General features: G+C 59.4%; 1 protein-coding gene across 1 annotated transcript; it reads left to right on the top strand.

Annotated features, from left to right (window-relative positions):
* Nucleotides 1-105: 105 nt before the first annotated feature.
* ARHGAP17 (Rho GTPase activating protein 17) lies at nucleotides 106-25,679 on the top strand. The gene is given in 25 exon segments (XM_077316851.1): nucleotides 106-422; nucleotides 10,549-10,588; nucleotides 12,289-12,393; nucleotides 12,576-12,652; nucleotides 12,860-12,971; nucleotides 13,136-13,212; nucleotides 13,329-13,440; nucleotides 13,624-13,692; nucleotides 13,848-13,928; nucleotide 14,312; nucleotides 15,480-15,544; nucleotides 15,546-15,608; nucleotides 15,782-15,872; nucleotides 15,875-15,892; nucleotides 16,671-16,752; nucleotides 16,970-17,050; nucleotides 17,507-17,549; nucleotides 17,551-17,621; nucleotides 17,860-17,951; nucleotides 18,241-18,341; nucleotides 18,343-18,392; nucleotides 19,965-20,195; nucleotides 21,548-21,717; nucleotides 21,854-22,474; nucleotides 24,830-25,679. Coding segments are annotated over 25 exon segments (2,655 nt in total). The 5' UTR covers nucleotides 106-369; the 3' UTR covers nucleotides 24,979-25,679.
* Nucleotides 25,680-25,865: the final 186 nt, after the last annotated feature.

The raw sequence follows: 25,865 nt of genomic DNA, 5'->3' as shown, positions 1-25,865 counted from the left end.
GCGGCCAATCAGGGGCGGAGGGAGGCCGGCCCCGCTGATAGCGTAGGCCGGGAAGCGCGGCCCCCTGGCGAGCGCAGGCGGGATAACAGTGTTGTGACGGCCGCGCGGCCCGCCCTTCCCGGAAGTCTCGTCCGCGGCGCGTCGCCGCCCTCCCCACCGAGGGCCCGGATGCTGGGGCGGCTTCCGTAGGGGGTGCGCGCCGGGAGAGCCGGAAGTGGCCGCGGCGGCTTCCGGAGGGGGCGGGAGGCCGGCTAGGGAGCGACTCTCGGACAGACGGGGAGAGTCGCCGCCGCCGCGGCCGAGCAACGAACGAGGGAGGGAAACGAAAGGGAGAGCAGGAGAGAAGGAGGCCTCGCCGCCGCCGCCGCCATGAAGAAGCAGTTCAACCGCATGCGGCAGCTGGCCAACCAGACGGTGGGCAGGTGAGGCGGGGAGGGGCAGGCCTGTCGCCGTGGAAACCCCGAGACCCCCCCCACACACACACACCACGGGCTGGGCTGGGCTGCGCTGGGGGGGTCGGGGGGGGAGGCGCAGGAGGAAGCGGGCCAAGGGCAAGCTGGGATACAATTAATACTGGCCTTGACCAGGGCTTGTTTGGGAGAATTTAGAGGCCTCCGCTTTTTTTATCTGGACCACCGGTCCATATACGTGACCGACCCACACAGCGTCTGTTGAGGTTTTGTAAAGCGGTGCAACATGCCTTATCCTTTCATTCATTATGCCTGCCTTGTATGCTGTACTTGTATATGTATGAAAAACCTAAACAAAGCTCCACTATGTACATAAGGCCAATGTATTCATAGATGTTAACAATATCAATGCAGATATATTGCAAATATATTGTTGACATTATGTACATGGTAGACTCTTGTTTTTGTATTTTCACTGGGCGCCATTGTTGGGCCAGACCATTGATAAAGGCAGCAGCACTGAAGTGCATTTGCTCAGGGGTGTTGAGGCACTAGTATGTTCATAGGATTGGACTACATCTGAGCCCGGGAGCAGAGACCCACAGGATGTTCATGGACCTTGCGTTTCTGAGAGCCAAAGCTCTCTTGGTCAGACTCTCAAAAGGTTTTACCCAGGAAGTTTTGTTAGCCTCTTAAGGTGTTGCTGGGTTCAAATATAGTTGGTGGAGTTCACCAGCGTTCAGTTAGCGTTCTTTTATCATTGCTGATGGCTGGACAGCTTAGGCTGTTGCCTGTTACACTTGAGAAACTGGCTTGAGTACGTAACAGAAGAGCAGACTCTCCGTTTTCTAGGTAAGTCATCTAGGACCTGAAACAGAACAGGAGCGCTTCAGGATTGTGTTTGTCCGGTTGGCTTGGAAAGGTTTCCCTCTTACTTGAAGCATGCCGCTGGGAGGGCCCTGATTTGTATTCCTTAGTCCCTGAAGCTGTGAGGAAATCGAGCAAGTTCTTCTCCGCCTTTCTGGGCCGGTGCTTTTCTCAGAAGTCCGTGGGGGTTCTCCTACATTGTTTTGGATTTCAGAGTCAACAGAGAGTGTCATGTTTGGTTTCAGAAGCCCTGGGTTCAAGTCATACCTGAATGACTGGTTTCAGGCTGCTATTGGTCTTGAGTTCGCTGTCAAATTGAGTTAATGAAGGCTTACTTATCTAGGATGTTGCAAAAACAATTAAGCAGTATCGTGTCCTGCCCTGAACCTCCAGAGCAGCATCGGCGTTTCCCCAGCCCGGAAGCGATGCTTACTGTTACAGGGGCTGAGTGTGGTTGGCACAGTTGAATCCAATTAGTTGTGGATATAGGGTTTGTCCCCTAGTATTGGGGCTTAATACCCAATACCCCATTTTGCCTTCCAGACCCAAAGATGGACTGTAAGTTTAGCCAGGAAGTAAAACTGGTGTGTTACTCTGTAAGTTGGTACAGCAGATGGGGAGATGACCCTTTAATTTAGTAACAAACAATGACATGGATATCCAAACCTAGAGATGTAAGGGCCCAGAACCCCTAGGGCTTGGGGTGAAACTTGATATTCAGGGCCAGGGAAGACGTGCTGGCCGGCTCGGGATGCTTTCCTGGGTACTCTCTTTGGAGCACTGTGGGGGAGGAGGGGACATGTATTGGACTGTCCTTGGAACAAATCTCCTCTGTGATCACACACTTACGAGTGGGTCACTGCCATTTGGCTCCACCCTGCAGTGATCTCGTGGGGAAAACCCGCACTAACCTACTTTCACAGAGTGGTTATTAGGCCTAGAAGGAGGAAGCCTGAACTCTGAGCGTTGTCCATGCGTAAGTGACCATCTGGCACTTCAGTAAGAATGAATTCGAAATCCCAGTTTCGAGCATGATATTAATGCTGTATGAGCGTTCAGAACCATTCTGTATGCACAGTGTTGGCCATCTTCCACGGAGTCAATATTATTATTTCCACCTTACAGATAAAGGGCCCAGTCTTCCTCCTTGAAGTGAGACTTGAACGTGGCTCACCCAGTTAAAAAGTGGTGCCTGTGCTAGCTGTCGAGATAAGGCAGGCCTGTGCCACCACCTCTGTGCTCCGTGCAAAGGATTCCTGTGGAACCGTCCTGAAATAGCTTTAAGCACCTGGGGCACAGTGAGGAGGAATGTGCAAGCTTGAAGGTGACTTTGGCTGGAGCAGGAAGGGGAGAGTGCACGTTTGCTCTCAGGGCTTCCTGTACTGCAGGCCACCTCAGGTGTACTCAGCAGGCGGAGAGCACTTTTCTTTCTAGACAGCACAGCGTCCTCTCCCCAGAAGAACGGGCCTTGAGGGAAATGTTCCTGCACTTCTTTACGTGCCTTAGTGAGCAGTGGTACTTCGAATCAGCCGTGGCCAGAGCATTGCTGTCATTCTTTTCAAGGTTTAAATGGGAACACTTCCTTATTTAAGTTTTCCAGCAGTGACAGGGGTGTGCCAGTGTAGTTGCATGCCTGAAGCTAAGCAGTACCTTAGTGGGGGCTCAGGTGTGGTGCCTGAATTGGCCTCCTGCGAGCCTGATAAAGGTAAGTTTTGTTCTTGACTCTTGTTTCATGTTTCGATTTTTGTATCACTGTATTAAAACATGAATTCGAAAACACCGTTCCCATATTTGAGACACTTAAAGCCATCCCAGGTGTTTAGTGTTCAATGCTGTACGCTGTACAATGCAGCAGTGGTGCTCTGAAAGGGCTTGGATTTTAGGGCTGTGGGAAGGATGTGACGCACATTCTGGGAAGGTGGGAGCTGATTCCAGAATTGCAGGTTGGTGACATCTGTTGGTTTGACTTACTGTGTGAACGGTGAGGACAAAGGGTGTTGCCCCGCATGCTTCATAGCTGACGGCATCGTCCTCAGGAGTTGTCTCGCTGCCCCAAGACTGTAACTTTGCCTGTGAGCTTTTCAGGCCAGGTTTGGGAGCTTGGCCCCCCTCCGCCATGTCAGCAGGGACCTTGTAAAGACAGAGAGACGTTCCTTTGGTCGCAGTCCCATGCTACTGAAATGGCCGGCTAGCGTGCCAAGTTTTCTTCATAATTTGCCTGCAATTACCGAGCCAATTGGCTGATGACTCATGTTTGTTTTTACATGTTTAACCTGAGTTTAAAACGGGCACGAAATAATGAGGAAGAGAGAAGGTGGATGACGGGGGCATTTTGATGATGTGATTTCCTCTCTGAGTTCTCCCCGTAAGCAAATTGGTGATGAGAGGCCTGGGTTGGCTGTAAAATGAGCCAGGATGGGAGTCTGACCTTTTCTCTGAAATGTTGCTTTGAATGACAAGCCCTGTGCGCCATCTTTCTTTTGGCTCTGCTGCCTAAGGAGGTGGTGAGCTCCCCTTGCTGGCGGTCTGCAAGCAGCAGCTGGTCCTGCAGCAAGCAGGGGGTTGGACTAGATGGCCTCTATGGTGCTTCCAACTCCATGATTCACCATTAATTACTGTTGGTCTCTTATCAAGCTATTGAATATCAAGCTATTGATAAGAGCATTTCTCTGCAGACCAGTTCCGGTGGGCGGCCATGTTGATCTAAAGCAGCAGAGCATATTTGGAGTCCTGGGGCACCTTGAAGACCAATGGAGTTTTATTCGTGGCATAAGCCTTTGCGGGCATGCACATGAATGCTTATGCCCAGAGCTGAACTTCCTCTGGTCACCTAGTTGGGTCTTTCAAGGCTTCCATAGCCTTTCTCTGCTTGGCCATTGCGCCAGAGGTTTCTCCGCCTGGCCTGCGTTCTTTGCCATTAGGTCTGTGCAGAAACTGTTCTCCGCAGGGCTCTGGACGTGCTCCAGATTCCAGACGGCCAGGGTTAAAGCGTCCGAGGCAGCCTGTCGTTTTGCTCCCTTGGCCTGGTGCCGGGATCTTTAAGTGGCTGCATCAGGCCTGCGGGCTCTTGGGCTTCTCCTTCCGAGGAAATTGCTCAGCCTTTCCCCCATCTCCTTGTCGCTCTGTTGGAGAACGGGGCTCGTGTTTGGCTTGGTGTGCCTGGCAGTGCTCAGACTTCTGCCGCCCCCCTCCCCTCTGCAAGCTCTGCTCCTGCCATTTTGGGGGGCCGCTTTTGTTTCGCTTCTCTTCTGTGGGCCCTCCCCCCACCGCCCACACTGGATTAAGCCATCTCCAGAGGAAATGACTTGGGGCTGCTCCACGGGGATTGATCTTTTCGTTGCCTTGTTTCCAGGCCTGCCGTCCTGTGATCGTTTCCCTCTGCTCAACAAGAGCCGTCATTGTACAAACTGTAAATTAATTACTGCGACTTGCTAAAAAACCTTTTGTAAGGCAGGAGGAAACCGAAGTTAATGTGCTCATTAATCTTCCCCGGGCTCCGCTTCCAAAACGTTTGTTTGCGTCTGCTTCCGACAGAAGCTCTGCCGAAATGGTGGGGTTTGGCGGAGGGACAGTCTGGAATTAGATCCTGCTGGTCTTTTCCCTTCCCCTTGGATTTATTATTATTATTTGTTTGCTCTTTCTTCTCCCCTGACACAGGCACGGCCTCCTGGATTTTATGAGGTAGAAAGGAAGAGCAGAGGCATAAGAACGTAAGGAGGAGAGACCTGCTGTAATAGCTCCTCTGGTTCAGCATCCCCGTCACGCACCGTGGCTGGCTGGGTTTTCCCTGGAGAGCCAACAGCAGAGCCTATAGACTGAGGGTTTCATACGAATATAAGAAGAGCCCTGCTGGGTCAGACCAGTGAGGGGCCGTCCTGTCTCACGTGGGGGCCAGCCAGTTCCCCAGGAGGGCCCGCCACACGGCACAGAAGCCAAGGACTTCCCCTGGTATTACCTCCCCTCAGTCAAGCAGAGCCTCTGATAGTCCTGTCTTCCATGAATCTGCACAGTCTCCTTTTGAACCGGGGACCTAAAGGGTGAGCAACTAAAAAAAAATAATAATGATGCAGCTATGTACGAGCCGGTGCCCAGGAGAGCCTGCTTATGAAGTGTCTGGAGGTGGCGTCCTGGGAGCTGCTCAAGGCTCTTTGGGCCCTGGTGCTGTGCAGGATGACGCAGCTCATTGTGAGTGGGTGCTGAGGTGTGTTCATCACCCAGTCAAAGACCACAACCGGTTTCCAGGCAATGAGGCGGGTTGGTCTGCGGTGTGTGTGTGTCACCTTGTGGGCTTCTTCCCTGTGATACCAGCGGCTTCTCATGACTTGACCCTCCTGGGTCAAAAGCCAGGGGGTGGGGGGGGGGATCCTTCTGTCAGTGAAAGGCAGCCTCTCTCAGGATGAAAAGGGAGTGGAGGAGCAGCGCCTTGGCTTGGGCCGAGCCACTTAAGAGAACCCCGAAATCCAGCTTTCATTGGATGCTTCCTTTGCCAGGGAAAAGCACTTAATGCACAAACAGAGAAGACTTTTTTTTTGGGGGGGGGACGATTGGGCTCCCTGTCCCTCCCTTGGGCTCTGGGGAGGAAGGTGCAGCGCGCCAGAGTCTTTTGGATGTGATTCTGGTTAGACCAAACAAAGAAAGCACAGCTGGGAAAGGTCTGCTGGAGTCCAAAGTGCTGCTTTTTGCGGCCCCCAAGGGCTTGCGGGACAGGCCGAGCTGCATCAGCCCCCCCCCCTTCTCCTTTGAGGGAAGCTTTGTCATTCTAACAAAATGCCCTGTGCAGATTTGTTTGTTTCCAGAGATGTTTTGTGTGTTTGTGTTAACTGAGGAAGCGTTCGTACACTGCTGCTGTGTTAAATTGCCAACAGTGTCAGTTTCATTTTGGAGCTCTTCAAGACCCAGCCTCTTAGATCTGGCAGACAAAGCGCTTAATTTTTGGGAAGCCCAGGAACAAGGTAAAAAAAACCGTTTGTGAAATCACATGTGACCTCCAGACCCCACCTTTGTAATTTTCTGGCTTTGCCCCCCCCCCCACATAATCCTCTGGTCTTAACCAGGTGTGGATAACAGTGCCTGAGCCAGGCCTCACCTTCCCCCTTTCGAGATGGACAAGAAAATGCTGCCCTGGCGCTTGAGGAAATGTGTTTTTTAGGGTTCCCCAAATAGATGTCTGTGAGGAAGTGAAACAGCAAGTGCCACTCCCTGCTGCCTTTGGCAGAGCGAGCTTTTATTTGGGAGGGGGAAAGATTCTGCCACGCACTACTTGAGTCGTTGGGTTTTACAAAACTGTTGTGTCAACAAGAGCCCCTTCCTTGCTCCCCTTGATCTCCGGGGTTCGACTGTGATGCCCAGCATGCCGAAATAGCCCTTGCCCTTCTCCCGCCAGAGGTCTGGCTGGGTTTTAAAAAGTCAGTTCTTGCTGGATTGAGTCTGATTTTCCTGCTGGAAACATTTCTGACTCTTCAGCGATTGGGCCAGGTTTTTGCCAGCAGGCACCCATGTTTCATGCGCCTGCCTTGCGCACGCTCACTCCTCCTGCGGGTTTGTCAGCTGTTGCTTTTCGTGACGGGATGCAGAGCTGGTTTTCTGTTGCTTCGTCCCGTCCGAAAAAGGATCCATCACCTGTAAACAAACAGGGAGAGTACCTGGTGATGGGAACATGGCTTATCCCTGGGAAGTCTTGTCTGTCTCTCCGGTGCGCCTGGACCTGTTCAGAGGCCCCTGGACTGCTGAAATGGTCCTTTGGAAGGAAGGCGCTCCCGGCCTCATCCCCCATTCCACAGAGGCTCCGTGTGTCGGAGTGGGCAGCTAAAGCCATTCCGTGGCACAGCCGTCGGTTGCCTCTCTCCACACTGCGGCCAAGAAGGGCGTCCCGCCAAAGCTGGCTCTGGCCCTGGCCCGGCTGGGGATGGTTAGTCCGGCTGACGGCCTCCTTGCGGCAGGTGTCTGCTTTCTGCCGAGGTTTCTCCGCAGAGCTTGATGCGCATCAATGCCTGGGGCTGAGTGCTCTCTGCTCCCGTCTGTCATGTCACAAGAATGCCGTCCGGTTTCACCGACCGTGGCAGGTCAAGCATGTAAAGCCCTGTGAGAAAGAAACTACCCCCACTCTGTGGAGCAGAGAAGCGGCCTGCCGGGAGGGGTGAAAAGTGGCCGGCTGCCTCGGGCGGGATGATTTCTCCACGCCCAGCATTTTGCTTCCCGGGGCCTTCGTCCCAGCAGGGCCTGCCTCCAGCCGTGTGCCAGGCCCCTCTGCAAGACAGGAGCGCCCTATTCCCCCCCTCGTAGCCTTGCAGCGCATGGGCATCCGTACCCTTGTTTATCCCGTTGCCCAGCAGCACGCAAACAGATGGGGAGGGACACACTCTTTGGGGGAGAGGCCGAGGGCAGGCTGATGAAGCAGCGCTTGGCTTGCTCTGGGGGTTTCTCCAGCCTAGGAGTTTGGGACATCCTAGCTAGTGGGGCAGGTTTCCTACGAGGCGTTCAGTCTGTTTGGAAGCTTTGCTGCCCTTGCAGCTACTAAAATGTCGACATGGAAGTTTTGAAGCGCAAATGCACATTTCCCCATTGTTTCTGGCAGCCAGCGTGGAAAAAGCTCTCTGTTTCGAGCTTGGAGACAGTGTTTGGGAGACGTTGCAAGGGAACTCCCAGGTCACTGGGTGAGCCAGACAGAGAATTCCCCCCCCCCTTCCACTCCCACCCGGAGAGCTCCTTTCCCGGTTGTTCTGCTTTCCAGCCAGTCTGCAGCTTCCTGCCACTGATGAAGGGATCTCCGCTGCAGCTCAGTCCATAGCCAGGGTCAGGCCCCAGTTGCCGGCTCTAAAGCCAGCCCAGTTGATCCCCTCCCGGCCCGTAGCCTAAAACGGGCTCTGAGAAGCAGAGATTCCGGCCGAGGACAGAGCTTGAGTCCGGGGGCTCCTCTAAGGCCAGCAGGGCTCGGTTCTGGGCATGAGTGGCCATGAGCAGGAGGATTTGGGAGGCTGCCCCGCCCAGCGCATCTCTCCCGGTTGCCCTGCCAGGGAGCCATTTAGTCGGTTCTGTGGTTTTCTCCCGAGACGGTGCCCAAAGAGGTGCTCTTGATGGAACCGTCACCCCGGTTGGCAGCCCTGGAGGCTTGAAGCCGAGTGGTGCCTTCGGCAGGAATGAGTTTGCTGGAGAGGAAACCGGCCCCCTCGATTCTGGCGCCTTCGCCTTGGCCTCTGCCCAGGGCCGCAGGCTTTCCATGGAGCTTCCCCCCTGGCACGGAGGCCGGCCATTGTGCTCTGGGAAGGGGGCAGGACGTATTGGCCCTGCAGCCGAGGAGCTCCTTTCCCAGCGGCCTCCTCCACCCACCCACCCCCCTCTCTGCTTCATGCCGGGGAGCTGATCTCTTTCCTCTTCCTGGGCACTGCGGACCAGATCAGCACCTTCCCTCTTTCTTAACTGCTGAGCACTCAGATCGCCTGGCTAGTTGGGGGAAGCCTTGCTTGTGTGTGTGTGTGTGTGTGTGGAGGGGGGGTTTCCTCTTCCTTGTAAGTGGCACTCAGCCCCTTCCCCTGGACCCTCCGTGACTCACTGCCAGGCGAAGAAGCCTCGGGAAGTTGCTTAGCTGGGGGGGGGGGGGGCATTGTGTCTTTCTAGAGCACGTGCTGTTCGGATCAGCCCGCCAGCCAGCCAGAAGGAACTTGGAGACGGTTTCTGTTTTGTTTGGGGGTGGGGCCGCCTCGTAGGGGAGGACGGAGGCGAGGAGGGCATAGTTCTCCGCTTACTCATTCTTCCCGCTGCACCGAAAAGTGCCTTCTTGCTCCTAAATATGTTTCCTCGGAACCAAGTCCTGTAGGTTTCCGCAGAACTCGCTTGCGACCCCAGCCTCCAAGGCCTTCACAGTGGCAAACACGGCTTTCCCTTCCTCCATCCTGGCTTCACGACACCCCTGTGAGGTGGGGAAGACCGTTGGGTATGACTGGCTCAAGGCCAAGCAGGGAGATTCAGAGGGATAGTGGGTGGGGGTTTGAACCGGGATCCTGAGTCTGCTGCTGACACCCGTGCACCCTGCGGGCTCTTTGAAGCCGTTAGCCGGTCAGATCCCTTGGGCATGACTGCGCACCCAGAAGCCCAGGAGCCGTCAAGTGCCAGGCGAAAGGGGGCTGCACTAAAGGTGCAGAAGTCCCCCGAGGTGATACAAGCAGCGCTGGAAGGGGCCCCAGGACGTGAGCGGTGAGTGGCTGGGACAGGCCCCCGCGGCTTCCAGAGGACTCTCCGTTCTGCTTATGGGAATGTGCCCCCGTGTGCCGTGGCCGAGGGACGCCAGCGTTTATCTGCCTGAACAGAGGAGTTGTGCGCGCTTGGCAAGTTTCATGCCCCCTGGGGGGCGGAGAAAAACAGCCATGAAATGCGTGGGGACCATTGTGGTAGGTGATGTGACTTCAGAGGAAAGTAATTTCTGTCAAGTGCAGCGTAGCTCTCAGACTCGCATCTGGGAAACCCTGGCCACTCCTGCAGGCGAAGGAAGGCCTCCCCTGGCACAATCGGTGGGAGCCCCTTGCGGGCTCCCTCGGCCACCCACCTTGCGCTGCCTGCAGAAGTGAGCCGTGACTCCAGAGAGCTCCTCCCCTGAGGCCGCTCGTGTTAGTCTTGAAGGGGCTGCTCCGGGCAGACTGACCCCTCTCGGTCTGCCTCCTCTTATTGGGGCGAGAGGAGTGGCTGGCAAGCCGGGTAGGAAGCCGCAGCCCTTCCCAGGGCTTTGGGAAACCTGCCAATTCCCAGGGAAGGCAGCGTGGAAAAATGCTTTTGGGGACCTACTGCCAACCGCGGCTTCAGACCAGGTGTAATTTCGCATCATTTCCTTAGCGCAGAGAGCTGTGCGTTGCTGCAAGGAGAAATGCCATGGATCATGGTCACGGTGTAACGGCCAGGCCGACGTCTCTGTCCTGGGGAATCAGGAGGCAAGGGCGGTCCAGTGAACGAGGTTTCCCCCTCAAACGCCACCTTCCAGCCGTTCCGGTCCCTCAGGATTCTGCCCGTGGCACAGAGTGATTCCTGCCCTCTCCTGGGAAGCAGGGTGCCCACGACTGGCCGGCTGTAGGCAAGGTTGCAAATGCCATGGCACGGAAACGGCGGGGTAGTTTATAGGCAGCGCTCCAGGATCAGCATCGGTTAGGCCTGGAATGGGAGCCGTGCAGGGAGGAGGGCGGCTTCCCACGGGCCCTGCTGGCTGCTCAGGGGGTCGGGATGGGAAAACCCCTGATGCACGGACTGATAATCTGAGCCTTTCCCCCCTTTCCCCCTTCTTCAACAGAGCCGAGAGAACCGAAGTCCTCAGCGAAGACCTGCTGCAGGTATTGTCACGAATCCCTGACCTCTCTCGCCTTGACGGCTTGTGGTGGTTGTCGTCTCTGGGCTTTGGTCTCCTGGTGGGCGGGGACGTGGCGATGCAGCTCCAGACAGCCGGGCCAGGTGGTGGCTGCGAGGAGGGATCGAGGCGGGAAGCAAAGTCAAGGCTGCGAAGGAACGCTGGCCACTTGCCCCGCCCCTAGGAGAGAGCCGGGAGGAGAGCTCGGTGAGCAGAGCGTGTGGAGCTGGGCCCTTCTGGTGCTCCACTCAAAGCAGCCGGAGAGCCGGGCTCTCTTGTGCCGCCTGAGGGGCCTGCTCGCTCAGCCCATCGCTGGATCCACACGCGGCAGGCAGCCCTTGGCAGCCCCTCCTCCTCCCCCCTGTGCCGCCCATTCCAGCTGCTCCTTGCCATTAAGCACGGCCTTCCGACTGAGAGGAGGGGCGAAATGCGAGCAGACTTGGCGGCTGTCCTAAGGACATGTCTGCAGGAGGCCTGCGGCTCTCCTCTCTTCCCTCGCGGAGCAGCTAGACAGATGGGCTGCTGTGGGGCTGGGCTGGGGGGGGGGAGCGGGAACTGTTCAGGAGACGGATTGCCCCGCTGCCCCCAAGTGGAACCCTTTCCTGACCTTGTGGCCGGGCGGCCCCCTCCCAGAACTCCTCCTTGGCCGGCCGCATTCCTTTGTGCAGAACCCCCCCTGCTTCGCCAGATGGCGGGCATGTTTTCTTTCCTGGAATGCGCTCCCTTGAGCACATTCCTTTCCGGAAGCCAGAGAGGGGCTGTTCTTCTGCCAGAGGGGGGAGCGGTCTCTGTGTTGAGCTGGACGCAGTTCAGTCCCCCAGTCAGTCAGGAGAAGCCTTGGGGAGCGCCTGTGAATTTAAAGCCAGCCTCAAAGGGCCCTTGCTGAGAAGCACCCGAAATACGGACCCCGTTGGTGGCAGGGGAGAAGCCCCTCCCCTGCCCCCGAATCTCCTTTGTCTTCCGGGGGCTCCGGGCCTCTGGCTCTCTTGTGCCGCAGACAGACTCACTCGGGGTCACTCATTTATCACAGACAGGATGGCAGGTTTTTTGTTTTTGTTTTTTAGAAAAACAGTAATTGGCTTTATGGGTTTCCAGCCCAGTTCACAATACGGTCTTACAGCTGAAACTCCCTTGGTGTTTTTGGCCGGCTCCGTTCAAACAGAAACCCCATCCCAGAAGTCCTCTTTCGAACCTCCGTGACTCATCAAAACACGGAGAGATAAAACCACATTCCTTCGCTGCTGCGTCTGGAGGTTCCCAGAAAAACCTGGCAGGCCTCTCTGCGCACTCGGGCGTTGGGAAGAGGGTTTCTTCCGTGGGAAGAGCCTCAGCTGCTGGCCAGAGACGCCTTGAGTGACGCTTCCCGGCCTTGTCCTGGAGCGGCAGGTGGCCGCTGGCTCTGAGCAGGCAGGCCCCGGGACCAGGCTGCCCTCTGGCTTGTCACGGGCACACTTGCTTGCAGGGGACGATGGTTCCGTTTGTACGCCGGAGCCGGTGCGGAATGTGCACAACCCCCTGAGATTCTTCCTTGGGAAGCAGAGGGGGAGAGATCAGTGCTGCAGCTATACGTTTGCCAGGGGCTATGGGGGGGGGGGAGCACCGGCCCAGGCTCCATGTGGCGCGGGAAGAAGGGGGCATGCCAGCCTGAAGCGCTGGAGCATGCCCAGTCTCCTCTCCTCTGCCTAGATCGAGCGACGCCTCGACACTGCGAGGTCCGTCTACCACAATTCCTACAAGCGCCTGATGGCGTGTTTGCACGGCCAGTATGGGACAGACGCCGACAAGAGGCATGTAAGTAACTTATCCTTCCCCTCTCCCCCGTTGGGATCTGCCGGCCGCTCGCCCTCCTTTGCCTTCCCCAACCGATGGCTCCTTCAATGAGCTACCGGCTGAAGACAGAGGGGTGGGGTGGGGGCTGCCTCGGAGGGTCTTGAGGGCCCGTTGCTAAGCGGCCTCTGCTTCCCTCCCTGCAGAAGAAGCTCCCTCTCTCGGCCTTTGCCCAGAACATGCTAGACGGCGCCGTCCAGCTGAGCGAGGAGACCTTGCTGGGGTAAGCCTCAGCTCCCTCGAGGCGGAAGTGCTGCTGGGGCCTTCCCCCTGAGGCTTCTCTGAATGCCACGGCTGCTTGGGGCCGCTGGCCAGAGTGGGGTCCTCGGAGGGTGCAGGGACTGGTGGCCACCTTCTGACATCCCCCCCTCCACCCTTGGAGCTATTTGAAGCGCACAGGGAACGAAACCGAATTCTCCTCTGCTTCCAGGAAGATGCTAGAGACGTGTGGCGACGCGGAGAATAAGTTGGCGATAGAGCTCTCTCACCACGAGGTGCAGGTTGAGAAAGAGATCCTGGAGCCGATCAACCAGCTGACCGAGGTAAGAGCAATTCCCTGCGTCCCCAATGGCCCCCGGGGCTCAGAAGGCAGGGTGCTGGGCCAGGCCCACCACGCTCAGAGAGCGGGCCGAGGGGGCGCTTCCGTTCCGGAGAGCTGACTGCGGGGCCGGCTTCCTCGGCTTCCTCATCTGCTGCTTTTCTTCAGGTGGAAATCCCCAACATTCAGAAGCAGAGGAAGCAACTGGCCAAGATGGTGCTGGACTGGGATTCCGCCAGAGCGAGGTAAGGCCGAGTCCGGCGTGGGAAGGGCCGTCCCTCCGTTCCCAGAGGCTCTTTCCCGTGACTGTTCCACTCCGTGCCTTCCCACTGAGTTCCTCCTGCCCGTCCATCCCGTGTAGGTGGAACCAGGCCCACAAGACTTCGGCGGTGAACTTCCAAGGGCTCCCCTCGAAGATGGACTCTCTCAAGGAAGAGGTGGACGAAGCAGGGAATAAAGTGGAGCAGTGCAAGGTGCGTGCTTCCTCAGGGCACCTCCCCAGGCGCAGCCCCCAGCCCCCCTCTGCTCCCTCCTTCCTGTCTGCGAGGCCCCTGGGAATTACACCCCCAAGCCTCAGGCCCTCCCTGGTGTCCTGCCGGGAAAGGCAGCCATTCATTTATTTATTTACGCATCCATGCCCTGCTCCCTCCCCACAGGACCAGCTGGCAGCGGACATGTACAGCTTCATTTCCAAAGAGGGCGACTACGCCAGATATTTCGTCTCGGTAAGCGCTGCCCCTGCGCCCCCCCCCCCCCGGCTCCCTTGCTCCACCACTCATCCCACGTCCTGCTGCCCCCCCCCCCCGTCGTGGTGTTGGTGCCCCTCCGAAGCTAACGCCTGTGTCTGTGTTTTTGTTTTGGATGTGGGTTCTGTTCTCAGTTGTTAGAAGCCCAAGCAGATTACCATAGAAAAGCCTTAGCAGTCTTAGAAAAGGTGCTCCCCGAAATCCAGGCCACCAAGGTAAAGTAGCCTGCACTCTGCCTCTCGCTTTGCCTGTGCCGCCTCTGCACTCTCCTCTCTTCTCACCGGGGGCCCTTCTCCTCCGAGAGGCCCCGTCTCCTCAGCAGCCCTCCCCGACCTCTGCTAATCCACTAACGCACCCCACTCGAGGCACCCGACCGGGGCGTGGCCAGGCGGTGGGAGAGGTGGGCACCACTGGGGACCAGCCCTCAGGAGGCACCCTTCGCCCTGTGCCCCTGTTCGCTCCCCGGGGACGGCCACATCTGCGGAAGCGGGCAGCTGCCTTATTGGCACCGGGCTGTCCGCACAGACGGAGAAGACCTGCCCCTCTGAGGTCGTAGGCAGAGATGAGTCCGTGGACCTGCTTAAGAGAAGATGCCGAGGGTAGAGGCCGGGAGGCAGAAAAGGCCGGAACGCTGAGGAGGAAACTGGAGAGGCCTGGCTGTGGGGCAGAGAGGAGGAAGAGGAGGAGACTTTTGATCCTTCCCTCCCTGCCTCACAATGAAGCTGATCCTGAGTCGGAGGCCCTTCATGTCACCACCTACCCGATCCCTTCAACAGGAGAGGCCAGGGATCGAACCGGGGACCTTCTGCTCCTTCACTAAGCCGCAGCCTTTCTCCCGTGTTTCCTGTGCTGGTGGCATCTCAGGGCCAGGACGGAGCGTGGAAGTGGGGCGGGGAGGGCCTGCAGCTCCTCAAAGGGGCAGGGAGGCCCTGTGGGCTCATAGCAACAACCAGGCTGCTCTGGGGTTGCTCTTGCAGACCCTGCAGGGGCCTTCTGGGTGGCAAAGAAGGAAAAGGGGGAATGCTTTATGGCTAGGGAGGGTCGGCAAGGTCCTTGCTCCTTTCCCATTTTCCTCCATCTTTTGGCGTGGGTGGGCTGCTCTCGTTCCTGATTGGTGCTTCCACAGCCCACTGTTCCCACCAGGCCAGCCGTGCGTTTGGTGCGGCCAGAGCACAGAGCCCCACTCGCTGGATGCTTTCCGGGCTTCTCACGTCTAGCGCTTCTGGCATTAACTAACCATCTGCTGTGCTCCTAACATGTTTCCTTTTCCTTTTTACATTTTTCTTCTTGTTTTGAGCTGGAATTGCAAATATGTGTTCAAATAGCCTCTGAGGTGGGGCTCGCAGCAGAGCACAGAGAGTCCGGGGAGGGGGGGGGTTGGGGGGCTTCAGCCAGCAGTAGGGTTGTGCAGGGTGCCGCAGACGGATGAGCGGACATCCGATTCCCCGAGCACTGAGCAATCCCCAGCGGGAGCATGGCGGTGTTGTGCCGAGCGCCCCTGTGGCTCTGTGAATGCGGCCTTTGGACACGCCTGGCTTGCCCCCTGCTGTCCGGGGGGGGGCGGGGGGCGCTGTAAGGGGAGTCCCGCCCCCGCTAGCTGCGCAGAGGGGAGGCACCGGACTGGCAGGAGCTGCCCTCTGGCTGAGGCGTCCATTCGGCCAGCTTGGCTCTTCGGCGTCTCCCGGAGGCAGTCAGTTGGCTGCTGTGAGTCACGGCTTCTCCCCGGCCGCTCTGGCTCGTTCCCTGAATGCCGCCTCTCTGACCAGACAAGTGGACGGAGAAGCCGGCCTTCGGGACCCCCCTGGAGGAGCACCTCAAGCGCAGCGGCCGGGGAGATCGCCCTCCCCATCGAGGCCTGCGTCATGATGCTCTTGGAGACGGGCATGAAGGAGGAGGTACGGCCACGGACCCCGGCCCCGCCCCTGGCCCTCCCTGGTTTGTGGCCTCCCACGTCGGACTCGGGCCCGGCCCTCTTGCTCTGGGCCCTGTGCGGGGAGGGGGGGGCCGTCCTCGTGGTGCCGCCAAAGGGTCGTCAGCCACCCAGAGGCATCTCCTGTCGCCCCCGCAGGGCCTGTTCCGCATTGCTGCCGGAGCCTCCAAGCTGAAGAAGCTCAAAGCAGCTTTGGACTGCTCCACCTCGCAGCTGGACGAGTTCTACTCTGACCACACGCTGTGGCAGGTACGTCGAGAGAGAGAGAGAGAGAGAGAGAAGGAGGTCTGTGAGAGACCCCTGCAGCTGGGGGTGGGGTGGGGGGAGGAAGAGCCCTCCTGGGGCTGGTAGCCCAGCCGAAAGGGTTGTTTTCACTCTGCCACTTCAGGGCGCCTGGAGCCGCTCTCTGTGAACCCTTTCCCTGCTCTCCTGGCCCTGCTGGGGGCTGCTTTCTCAGGCCAAAGAGATGGTCGTGCCAGGGTGTGCACTCATTCTGGGGCTGCGTGGCTGGTGTTTGCTCCTGTCGGCCTTCTGTCCGATGCCCGGCATCTGGGGGAGGCTGAGAGGTGTCCAGCTGCTGGTTTTAATTGAGCCGGGGGAAGGGCAGCGCAGCCCAGAGTCCCCCGAGGTGACCCCCATCAGTCCTTGGGCAGCTGCTCCGTTCTGCTGCTTGGTGTGCTGCTGCTGCTGCAGCCGCTGGCGGAAGCTGTGACATTAATGAGCCCGGGGCAGATGCGCTCCCTGCAGCTGTCGCCGGAGTGGGGGTGAGGCAGAGATGCTCCTGCAGGCGCGCTTGCTGGCCCCGGCACCCTGACCACGCCGTAGGGCTCCGCAAACGTCCGGAAGAGCAGCCCGTCGCCCGGGGGAAGGGCTCCGTGGTGTGAAAGCCGGACTGAGGCTGTAGAGTGCCAGGCAGGGGGGGGAGGGGGGCAGGGTCAGTGGCCGCCACGGCTCCTGAGCGGCTGCGGAGGGCATCCGTGTGCCGCCGAGTCACCTTGCGCTCCCCTGGCCCCGCTGTCTCCTCCAGGCGCCCTGAAGTCTTACCTCCGAGAGCTGCCGGAGCCACTGATGACCCACGGCCTGTACGAGGAGTGGACGCAAGTGGCCAAGTAGGAGGAGCGGCTGGGAAGTGGGCCTTGGCAAGGGGGGGGGTGGGGGGGGTGGGGGGGAGCCCCACGGGAAGTCCGAGGAGGGGCGATCGCCTTGCCCGTCCTGTCCAGAGCGCTGCAGAGAAAGCTGTTCCCCGTGAGATTTGCGTGCTGCTTCTCTTGCTGCTCTCCCTTAAGGGGGGGAGCCTTTGACCTGAGGAGACCTTCTCTTCTCCAGTGTTCAGGACCAGGACAAGAAGATGCAGGACCTGTGGAGGATCTGTCAGAAGCTGCCAAAGCAGAACCTGGCCAACTTCAGGTAACCTCGACAGGCAGGCAGGCCCCTTCCGGGGCAGGGAGCTTTCAGGCAGCGGGAGGACTCTCTGCGGCAGGGAGCCTGACTGTGCTCTGCTGCTGGAATTCCGTTGTTCTCAGAGGAAAGGGTTACAGGAGAGGGGGCCCCATGGGCCAGAGGGGTCTCGGAGCCCCAAGGGGCAGCAACGCTCCTTGCGCGAGCGCAGTCTGCAGACGGTCTCCTGCAGGGCCCCGCTGGAAAGAAGCAGTCCTGCTGCCCCCTGGGACCGTGCCGTGCGTTCGGGGCACAGAGGGCCACCGTCGTGTCTTTCCTTGGGGCCGGGCCACTGCCAGGTCTCCCCTTCCAGCCCTCGCCACGGCTGCCCAAGCGGATTCTGCTGGGGTGGTTGGAGCACACAGGACGGGGCGGGGGGCGGCCTCGGAGGCCTCCTCTGAGGGCGGCACAATCCGTCCCCCGCAGGTACTTGATCAAATTCCTGGCCAAGCTCGCCCAGCTCAGTGACCGTGAACAAGATGACCCCCAGCAACATCGCCATCGTCCTCGGCCCCAACTTGCTGTGGGCAAAGAATGAAGGGTGAGGAGGGCGTGGGATTGGGGCCCCTGTGTGGATGAACCGTCTTCATCCACAAGGAGGGGCCGGGCACCCCTTGCTCCGAAATCAGGAGGCTGCCCCCCAAATATGTATTTCTGTTATTCGTTCTGAGTGGAGGGAACATTTGAGGCTGCGGGGGTGCCTGAGAAGGGGAGCGCAGAATTGGAGGTGGGTGGCACCTTGCGTGGACCGTCCTCAGGGCCCTCCTGTGTCTCCCCAGCTCCCTGGCAGAAATGGCCGCAGCTACATCGGTCCACGTGGTGGCCGTCGTGGAGCCCATAATCCAGCACGCCGGCTGGTTCTTTCCTGAAGGTGAGCCTGGCTGGTTTTTGGGAGGGCAAGGGAAGGGCCCCAGGAGGTCCCCTCATGGTGACCCCATGCCGAAGGGAGAGAGCAACTGGGCAATGCTTCCCCCACCCCTCCCTCCCTCCCTCCAGCACCACTCTGAGCCTTGGGCTTGGGAGCCGTCTGCATCCCCCTCGAGCCACTCTTCCCCTGACCGGCCAACTTTGCAGACTCCTTGTGAGCCTGATGCCGTTGTCACCTGCATGGAAGAAGGGGCTCTGGGTGCCAGAGAAGTAATCCTCTTTCTCAACCACAGAGATGGATTTCAACGTGTCGGGGGCATTCGTGGCGCAGCCGGCCTTGAATTCAAACCACCTGCACACGGGGAACGACTACGAGCCCGGACCGGCGGAGCGGGAAGAGGCCCGTCAGCATGGCGGGGATGGAGGCCGAGCTGGCGAAGGACAGGTAGGCCCGCGAACCTCCCTCCCTCCTTCCCTCCCTCCCTCCCTCCCCCTCCCTCCCAGTCAGCGCTCACCCTCTTCCGCCACCCCCCTAATGGCCAGCTGAGTCGGCTGCAGTGACGCAGGGTCGTCGACCCTGGAAGGGCAGTTCTTTCGAAGCAGACACTGAATTCCGCCGTTTTCATCAAATCCTAACTGCAGCCTGAGAAAGATCCCAAGGTAACCAGCCGGCTTTCCCTCCGGGCGTCCCGCGCATGGCGAGGGCCGGGCAAACAGCCGAGGGCAGCTCTCTCTCTCCTCCTAGCTGCACTTGGCCGTTGCCGATTCAGCAGTGGTGCCCCCGGGGGTGCTTTCCTCCTGGTGGTGGTGGTTGTTGTTGTTGTTATCAGTTGTATTTTGTTTCCCCTCCCCTCTCTTTGGACTCGGGGGGGGGGGGGGTAGATCACAGCAAAACATGCAGAATCAGAATGGCCAGAAGGTCTTTGTGGGTTCTTTCTTCATCTTCTTTTCCTTAAGGTTTCTGATTTGTTGAGGGGCAGCCCCCGGAGTCCCCTTGGTGCCGTGGCTCGCCCCAGGCAAGGCCCCCGGTTGGCGTGTTGGCTGCCTGCCTGAAGCGTCTCTCAGCCACGTGCCGTTCCGAAGCCCCTCTGCTGAGCAGGCTTGGCTGCCTGGGAGGTTAACGGTGGCTGGGCGTGTGCAGCTGACTGGGTGCCCTTTCTTTCCGGCTCTGCTGTGGGAGCGTGGGCCTCACCGCCTCCGCCTCCGCCTCCTCCCCCTAGCAGAGAGAAAGCAAGCAAGGAAGAGTGCCAGCAAGCTCCCCTTGCTCCAGTGCTTCGTCTTGCTCCAGTGCGGCCAAACGGGGCTCTCCTCTGCTGCCCCCCAACACAACGGCCTTGCGCGGCCTTCCATGCTTGGAGAGACAGAGCTGTGTGAACTCCGCCCTTTTAAAAGAAGCAGCTTTGCGCCCAGGAAAGCAGATTCAGCAAGCTGCACACCTTTCGTAGGAATGAGGCCCCTTGACACAATTGTGCATCTTTGGCTCCCTTCCCTTCTGCTCTCCCCAACCGTGGAGCGGAGGGGGCACAGAGCTCACCCCCCCCCCCCCGACTCCTGGGTGGCATTTGCACCCCTCTGTCCCCAATGTCATGGCGTTTATGCCGGAGCCTGCGCTGCGTGCCAGGTCCGTGCTCCTGTGGGAACGCAGAATACACACAGCCCTGTTGTCCCTGTGGAAGGGCACAAAGCCGGCCTGATTCTGGCCGTGCAGCTGGTGCGGAGAGTGGCATTCACGCTGGGATCCTTCAGGGCCTGCTCGGAAGCATCCTGACTCTGCCTTTGGGGGCGTGTGCCACGAGGCCTGCTGCTGAACTGCTTGCCTGGCCGTCCCTCCCTCCCTCCCTCCTGCCCTCGCCCACATGTTTGAGCCAAGTCTCCTTCGGGGCACGCCTGTCCTCCTAACCGTGCCTTGCCCCGGGGCTTGTGGGCGCTGGGCCGCTCAGCTTCTCCCGCTTGCTGTCGTTGGGTGTCGCTGTGTAGCCGGCCCGCATGGTGTGTTTACTCTCTCTCTCCCCTGTAGCTTTGGTGTCAAGGTTTTGGACTTCCCGGCGAGCACCCGGCGAGGCGGCACTGTTAATAGAAAGCACACCGCCCCGGCTTTCCAGCCGCCGCTCCCGCCCACGGAGGCTCAGGCCGGGGCAGAGCAGCTCCCGCAGGGGGCCGGGGCTGAGCCTGGCCTCTGGGGGGCTGCCTCTGCCCCACCTCCTGGCCCGGCAGAGCCCTCCCCAAGCCAAGGCCCTGAGGACAGCAGGTAAGACGGACCGAGTTCAGCCCGCAGGGCCTTCGCGCCGGAGCGGCTGCGTTCGCTGTGCCGGTGGCTTAGGAGCCGTCCGTGCCAGGCAGGAGGGGCTTCTCTGTGTCCCTCTGAGAGGATCATAGAAGGGGCCATAGAGGCCATCCGATCCAGTCCCCTGCCCAGTGCATCCCTGATAAGTATCAGCCACTGAAGGGGAGCTCCCCGCCTCCTGAGGCGGCCCATTCCAACGCTGAACTCCTCTGGCAGGGAGAATCGTTTTCCTGATGTCCAGCCGGCACTGTGCTACACGCAGTTTGAAGTCATTCCTGCAGGCTCCCTCCTCTGCTGCCGGCAGGAAGCTGCTCGCTGCCCTCCTCTCAGTCGCCATCCTTCAGAGACTTCTAGAGAGCCATCCTGTCCCTTCTCCAGCCAGAACCTCCCTAAGGCCCTCAGCCGTTCCTCGTAGGGTCCGGTCCCCAGGCCTGGGTCCTCCTCTGCACCCTCTCCATGTTGCCCACCGCCTTTGTGAAGAGAGAAGTGAACTTCTCCAGGTTGGCAGAGCTGAGGTTGAGGGCAAGGAACTCAGCCCTCTCTTCCCGGCCAGCCCATGACGCAAGCAGAGCCGAGGGGGGTCACGGACTGGCAGTTTTGCCCTCTCTGCCCTGCAACAGATTGGCCTGCCCTGGTCCCTCCTGCTGTGCCCCTGGCAGGCCCCCCCCCAAACCCCCACAGGCCAATCACCTCCTCCTCCCTGCAGCTCGAGCCCCGGTCTGGTCTGGTGTTGTCTTGTCTTTGTGTAAAGGAGGCCGAGGGCTTCTGTGTGTGTGTGCGTGTGCGTGTGTCCATGGCAGCCCTGGAGTGAGGCCTGTGTGCCCTCCCCCTAACTCTTTCCTTGGACGCTTAACACCGCCCCGATTGCACGCCTTTGAGGGGAACGTGGCACCAACGGCTCCCAAGTCCCTCGGACGCTTCCTCCAAGTGCTCCAACACGGTGGAGAGTTGGACGGCCCTTCCCCTGGCCTGGCACGTGGTCCTTGCCCAGAGACAAGCCTCTCCCTGCCTTTCTCCGTCTCAAGGCTGAGAGTCCCAGGCTGGAAGGACCTCCGGAGGAGACCCCAGCCTCATCTGCGGGCCTTCCGGGGCGAGGGAGGCGCTTCCAGATAGGAGGGTGAATTTTCTCAGATGGGCAGAGCTTGTTCCGTTCCGCAGGAAGCCCCGTGGCGGCCCCAGCTCAGCCAGAAGGGAGCGGCCGGTCTAGAGGCCCTCCCATCATGCCTTGGGCTGGCACTTACCTCCGGCCGTGGATCCAGAGAAGCCGCTTCTCCCTCCCGAAATGAGGCCCCAGCTCCCTCTCTTTCTCTTTCCAGCGTTTCCAAGTCCAAAGACTCCACGCCCTCGACTACCCCTCCGCCCACCAGAAACGGCCGGCACGGAAGCAACCCTCAGCCCCATCCCCAGCCGGCCGGCGGCACTGGGCAGCCCTCGCTCGGGCAGCCCCAGGTCAACGCGGGACCCAGCCCCCACACGCTCCGGCGAGGTGGGTCCAAAAAGGCTCCTTCCAGGGAGCGTGGCTTGAAGGGTGGGGGGAGCAGGGGCACCTGCGGAGGGAGCTGTGTTGGGGCCTGGTTCCTGCTCCGCCTCCGGATTGACGCTCTTGCTGGCCTCTCTTGCAGCTGTCAAGAAGCCCGCCCCAGCCCCGCCGAAACCCGCCAGCGTGCCTCCTGGGCAGCCCGGAAACTACAGTGCGAGCCCAACCCCTATGCTGCCCTCCGTCTCTCCCAAGGCGGCCGCCAGAAGCCCTTCTCCCCCCAGCCCAGGAGGCGCCCAGCCGGCCCCTGCCCCCGCTCAGCCCTCTGCGCCTCGGCGATACTCCAGCAGCCTCTCCCCCCTCCAAGCCCCCAGCCACCCCCCGCCTCAGCCGCCCGTCCCGGCCGCCACCCCTCCTCTGCAGCCCAAGGGCGGGGGCACGGGGCCTCCCCCCACAGCGGCGCCCGGCTCCGAGCCCGTGCCCAAGCAACCCTCGCCCACCCCTCCACGCACCCCCACCCCGCCCGACACTCCGCCCCTGGAGAAGCACGGCCCCGCCTCCCCGGCCCCTCTGCCGCCGGCCCAGGACACTCCGCAGGCCCCGTCGCCCCCTCAGAGCGGCACCTTGCCCAGGCCCAGGCCCGTGCCCAAGCCCAGGAACCGGCCCACCGTGCCCCCTCCGCCTCATCCGCCAGCACCTAACCTGGCCGCAGGAGACGCCGCTCCACTCCCAGGGGCCCCGCCCACTGCCTCCCGCATCGTGACCGGTAAGCGCCTCTTTCTCCGTCCCGGCAGTGCGGTTATGGGGGGGGGGGTGTCTGGCTGCAGTGTGTTTTGGGGGGGGGGAGGGGGGGTTCTCTCCTCAGCACGTTCTGGCTTCAGCAGGAGCTTCGGTGCAGCTGCCCAAGGCGGCCTTGAACTCTCCACTTTCCCCGGAAGGGCCAATGGCAAGGCCGCTTGATAGGCAGAAGGGCGGAGGTTCAGAATCCCCTGCTGGTGCGTTGAATGACGGGGCCCCTCCCACTAGGTCAGGCCACGTTTGGGCCACGGCCACCCTCTCCGTTCAAGCTGGGGAGTGGGTGTCGGGCTCCTGCGGGGGCTGTGTGTGGGTGTGCGTTCACAACACTCCTCGCTCCTCTCCCCTCCTGTCCTTGTGCTCGGTCTTGGGATCGACCCCCCTCCCGACTGTGTTTCTGCTCAGGCGACTGCCTGTCCCGGTGGGCATCCCAGGACTTGCCTCTTGCCCCCCAGCACTTAGGGGGCCTGCGGACATTCTGGGCCAGTGTAGCTGCCCCGCCAGGGCAGGAAAACCCTCCTCAGTTTGTTTCCTTCCTACTCGGGAGGCACTTAGGGGGCTGTGACGGGCTTGGGGTTTTTCTGGCCTGCAGCCTCGGCCCCCGTTCAGAAAGCGGCAAAGCTCCGGAGAGGAGGGAGACGGTGCCCCGCGGCTTCTCTTGGTGGCTGCCCCCTTGCCTCGGTCGCCTGTTCAGTGTTTGGGCAACGGCTGAATCCTTCCCCATTGGCTGATTCCTCCGCTCATTCTTAATCTGGGATGGGTGCTTCTTAATTGTGCCTTGATTTTAAGCCAGAAGCCTGGCCTTCTTATGGGCTGGAGGGGCGTGCATGGCCTCTCCTTCCCCTTCAGCACCGGGCGGACCCTCTAACCCCCTGGCTGCCGCTCCCCCCCCCTAAGCCTTCCGGGGCTCTGCAGGGGGCCTCCTCCTCCTCCTCCTCCTCCTCTCGCTGCAGGGCAGTAACCCTTTGAGTCCTCTCTAGGTTGTGTGACGCAGCAGCTCGCTTAGAGGCCATTCTAATTGACCATTTCATTAAACAATCTAGATGTATGACCTGCCTTGTTCAGTAGGAACTGAGAGTGGAACAGGGTAAGGAGAAAATGAGGCCCTTTGATTGGCCGGAAATGTTGCAAATGCGTAATCATGGATGCCGCTTTGCCCCCCCTACTAACCCGGTCGCCGTTAACACCGGCTTGCTTGCACTTGGACTAATCCGGCATGCCCACGGAGCAACGCTCCGCCCGTACGTTTTGTGTGTGCGCCTCCTCCACATTTTAACCTGCCCGCTGTGCCTGAAGGGTCCTGCCCCCGTCCCCTCCCAGCCTCCTCTTACAGCGTTTGGGATTTGGGCTATGGAATGAAACCTCGGGACCCTCATCCTCCTTCACAGCCCCTTTTCTTCCTTCACTGGGGCGGGGGGGGGAGCAAAACTTCTGCAGGGGTGGAAATCGAAAAGTGCAGCCCAGCATCTCCACAGGAGGTAGCACTGGAAATCTGTCTGTGGCTAAGAGGGAGAGGAAGTTCCCCACAGCTAGCAGAAGCGTCAGCAAGGGGGAGCGGCTGCTGGTAGAAGCAGGACTCGGAGGCTCTTGGGCCCCAGACCCTGCGCTGCGTGCTCCCTGAGGCGCTCCTCCCACCGACATGGCTCTGCTGGGTGGTTATTTTATAGACCTTTTTACAGCCTAGTTCCTTGATGCCGTTGGGTGAGCTGGATGATTCCCGTGTGTTTAATAAGTACATCTAAACTCATTTCTGTATTTGGCGTGTGTACTTTTAAACACAGACCTACTTCTTTCACCCGGTGGACGGATCGGAAGTCGGAGAGAGAACTTGGGAGTTGTTCCTCTCTTTGTTGTTCAAGAATTATTACATAATTGTATTCGACTTGCATAGTTGGAATTTCTAAGCAATAAAAGGGTAGCTGAAACGGTGTTTTAAAACGTTGAACACCACTTGAGAGAGAATGTTTCTTAAGAAGTCCCCCCCCCAAAAAAAAATTCCCCCTCCAGATTTTCCACTGGACATAGTGTGCGTGGACCTGTGTCCTTGCCCAGGTTCAAAATACGGAATCAGGGCAAAAATTGTCCCAGTCTTTTCACCAAGGCCTTGCATCCGGCCTCACCCGCTTGCCACTCGGCTCTGCAGCCCTGGGGGTGGGGAGGGGGCTTGGGGACCCAGCTCCACAAGAAGGAAGCAGAAGGCTCTGACCCTCACCGTGTAACGGAGCTCTCTGCATCTAGTGTTTTCTCAGAAGGGGGGGGGGGCTCCGCTCCGTGTGTTTACAAGGAACTGCTGTTCCTGCTGCTGATGTGTCTCTCCTTGGTGCAGACTCCGCTTCCAGTATTCCAGAGCTGTCATCGCGGGGCCTCCCTGCCACGGAGCTGTCCTCCACGGAGTCCGCAGTTTTACCAGGTCAGAGTTCTCACAACCACGTTGTGCTCGACATCGATCATGACTCTGAGAGCACTGCTCTGTAAAACCCACTCGGGCCCCTCCGGCGCACAGCCCTCCTGGCCCCAGCGGGGACCGGACCGGTCAAGGCGAGCTAGAAGCCTCCCGTTCAGGAGGGAGGGAGAGAGCTTGAGGGGGGCGGGGCTGTCCTGCTTTCCCTGCTCGCGTCTCCGGTGAAGATCGGGAGGAATTCAGTGACCGGCGTCTTGACCGGAACGGTGTCAAACTGCGGAGGGAGCCGCCCGCCTGTTTCCAAAGCTTCGTTGCTGCTGTTAACCAAGAGGCGAAAAATTCCACACCAGAATCCAAAGTAATGCATGTCGCCATGAAGGCAACCCCCCCCCCCCTCCCAGGCCTCCGGTGGACTCTTCCTCGCTCTTTGCTCTTCCCGAGGGGGAGGCGGCCTTCCCGCAAGGGGCCTTCTCTCTCACATGCTGCAGACTCTTTTGTTTAAAAGTATGAACCAAAAACAGCAGGGCCACGTGGGCCCGGGGGTGGCCGCTGGATCTCGGCCACCGCTCCAACCTGTGGAGGTACCCTTGTGCCTTGAGGGACTGTCAGGAGGAAACGTCTTTTCTCTAACCATTTCAGTGCTACTCTCGTAAGGATGGATTGTTTATTTACTCTTTTGTTGGTCATAGTTATTGGTATTAACCATCCCTGCTTCGGTTCTGTAGAATCCCTAGACAAACGGGGGGGGGGGGGCGGAGGGGGGGGAGACGTGTTTTGCTTTCAGTTGTTATAAAATGGGTTGAACTTTGAAAGTGACTTTGATTTCTTTCTTTCTTTCTTTATTCCTTCTTTTTTTACACTTAACTGAGTAAAAAAAATAACATTTTTGTTGCTAAAAAAAGTGACTGATGCTTGCTTGCTTTCCAAACTGAGCAAGCTGCTTGCTCTGCAGTCCCATCAA

The sequence above is a fragment of the Paroedura picta genome, chromosome 17 (genome assembly GCF_049243985.1).
Source record: "Paroedura picta isolate Pp20150507F chromosome 17, Ppicta_v3.0, whole genome shotgun sequence".
NCBI lineage: Eukaryota > Metazoa > Chordata > Lepidosauria > Squamata > Gekkonidae > Paroedura > Paroedura picta.
Note: the sequence above shows the minus strand (reverse complement) of the source record. Positions and strands in the feature narration are given on the sequence as shown.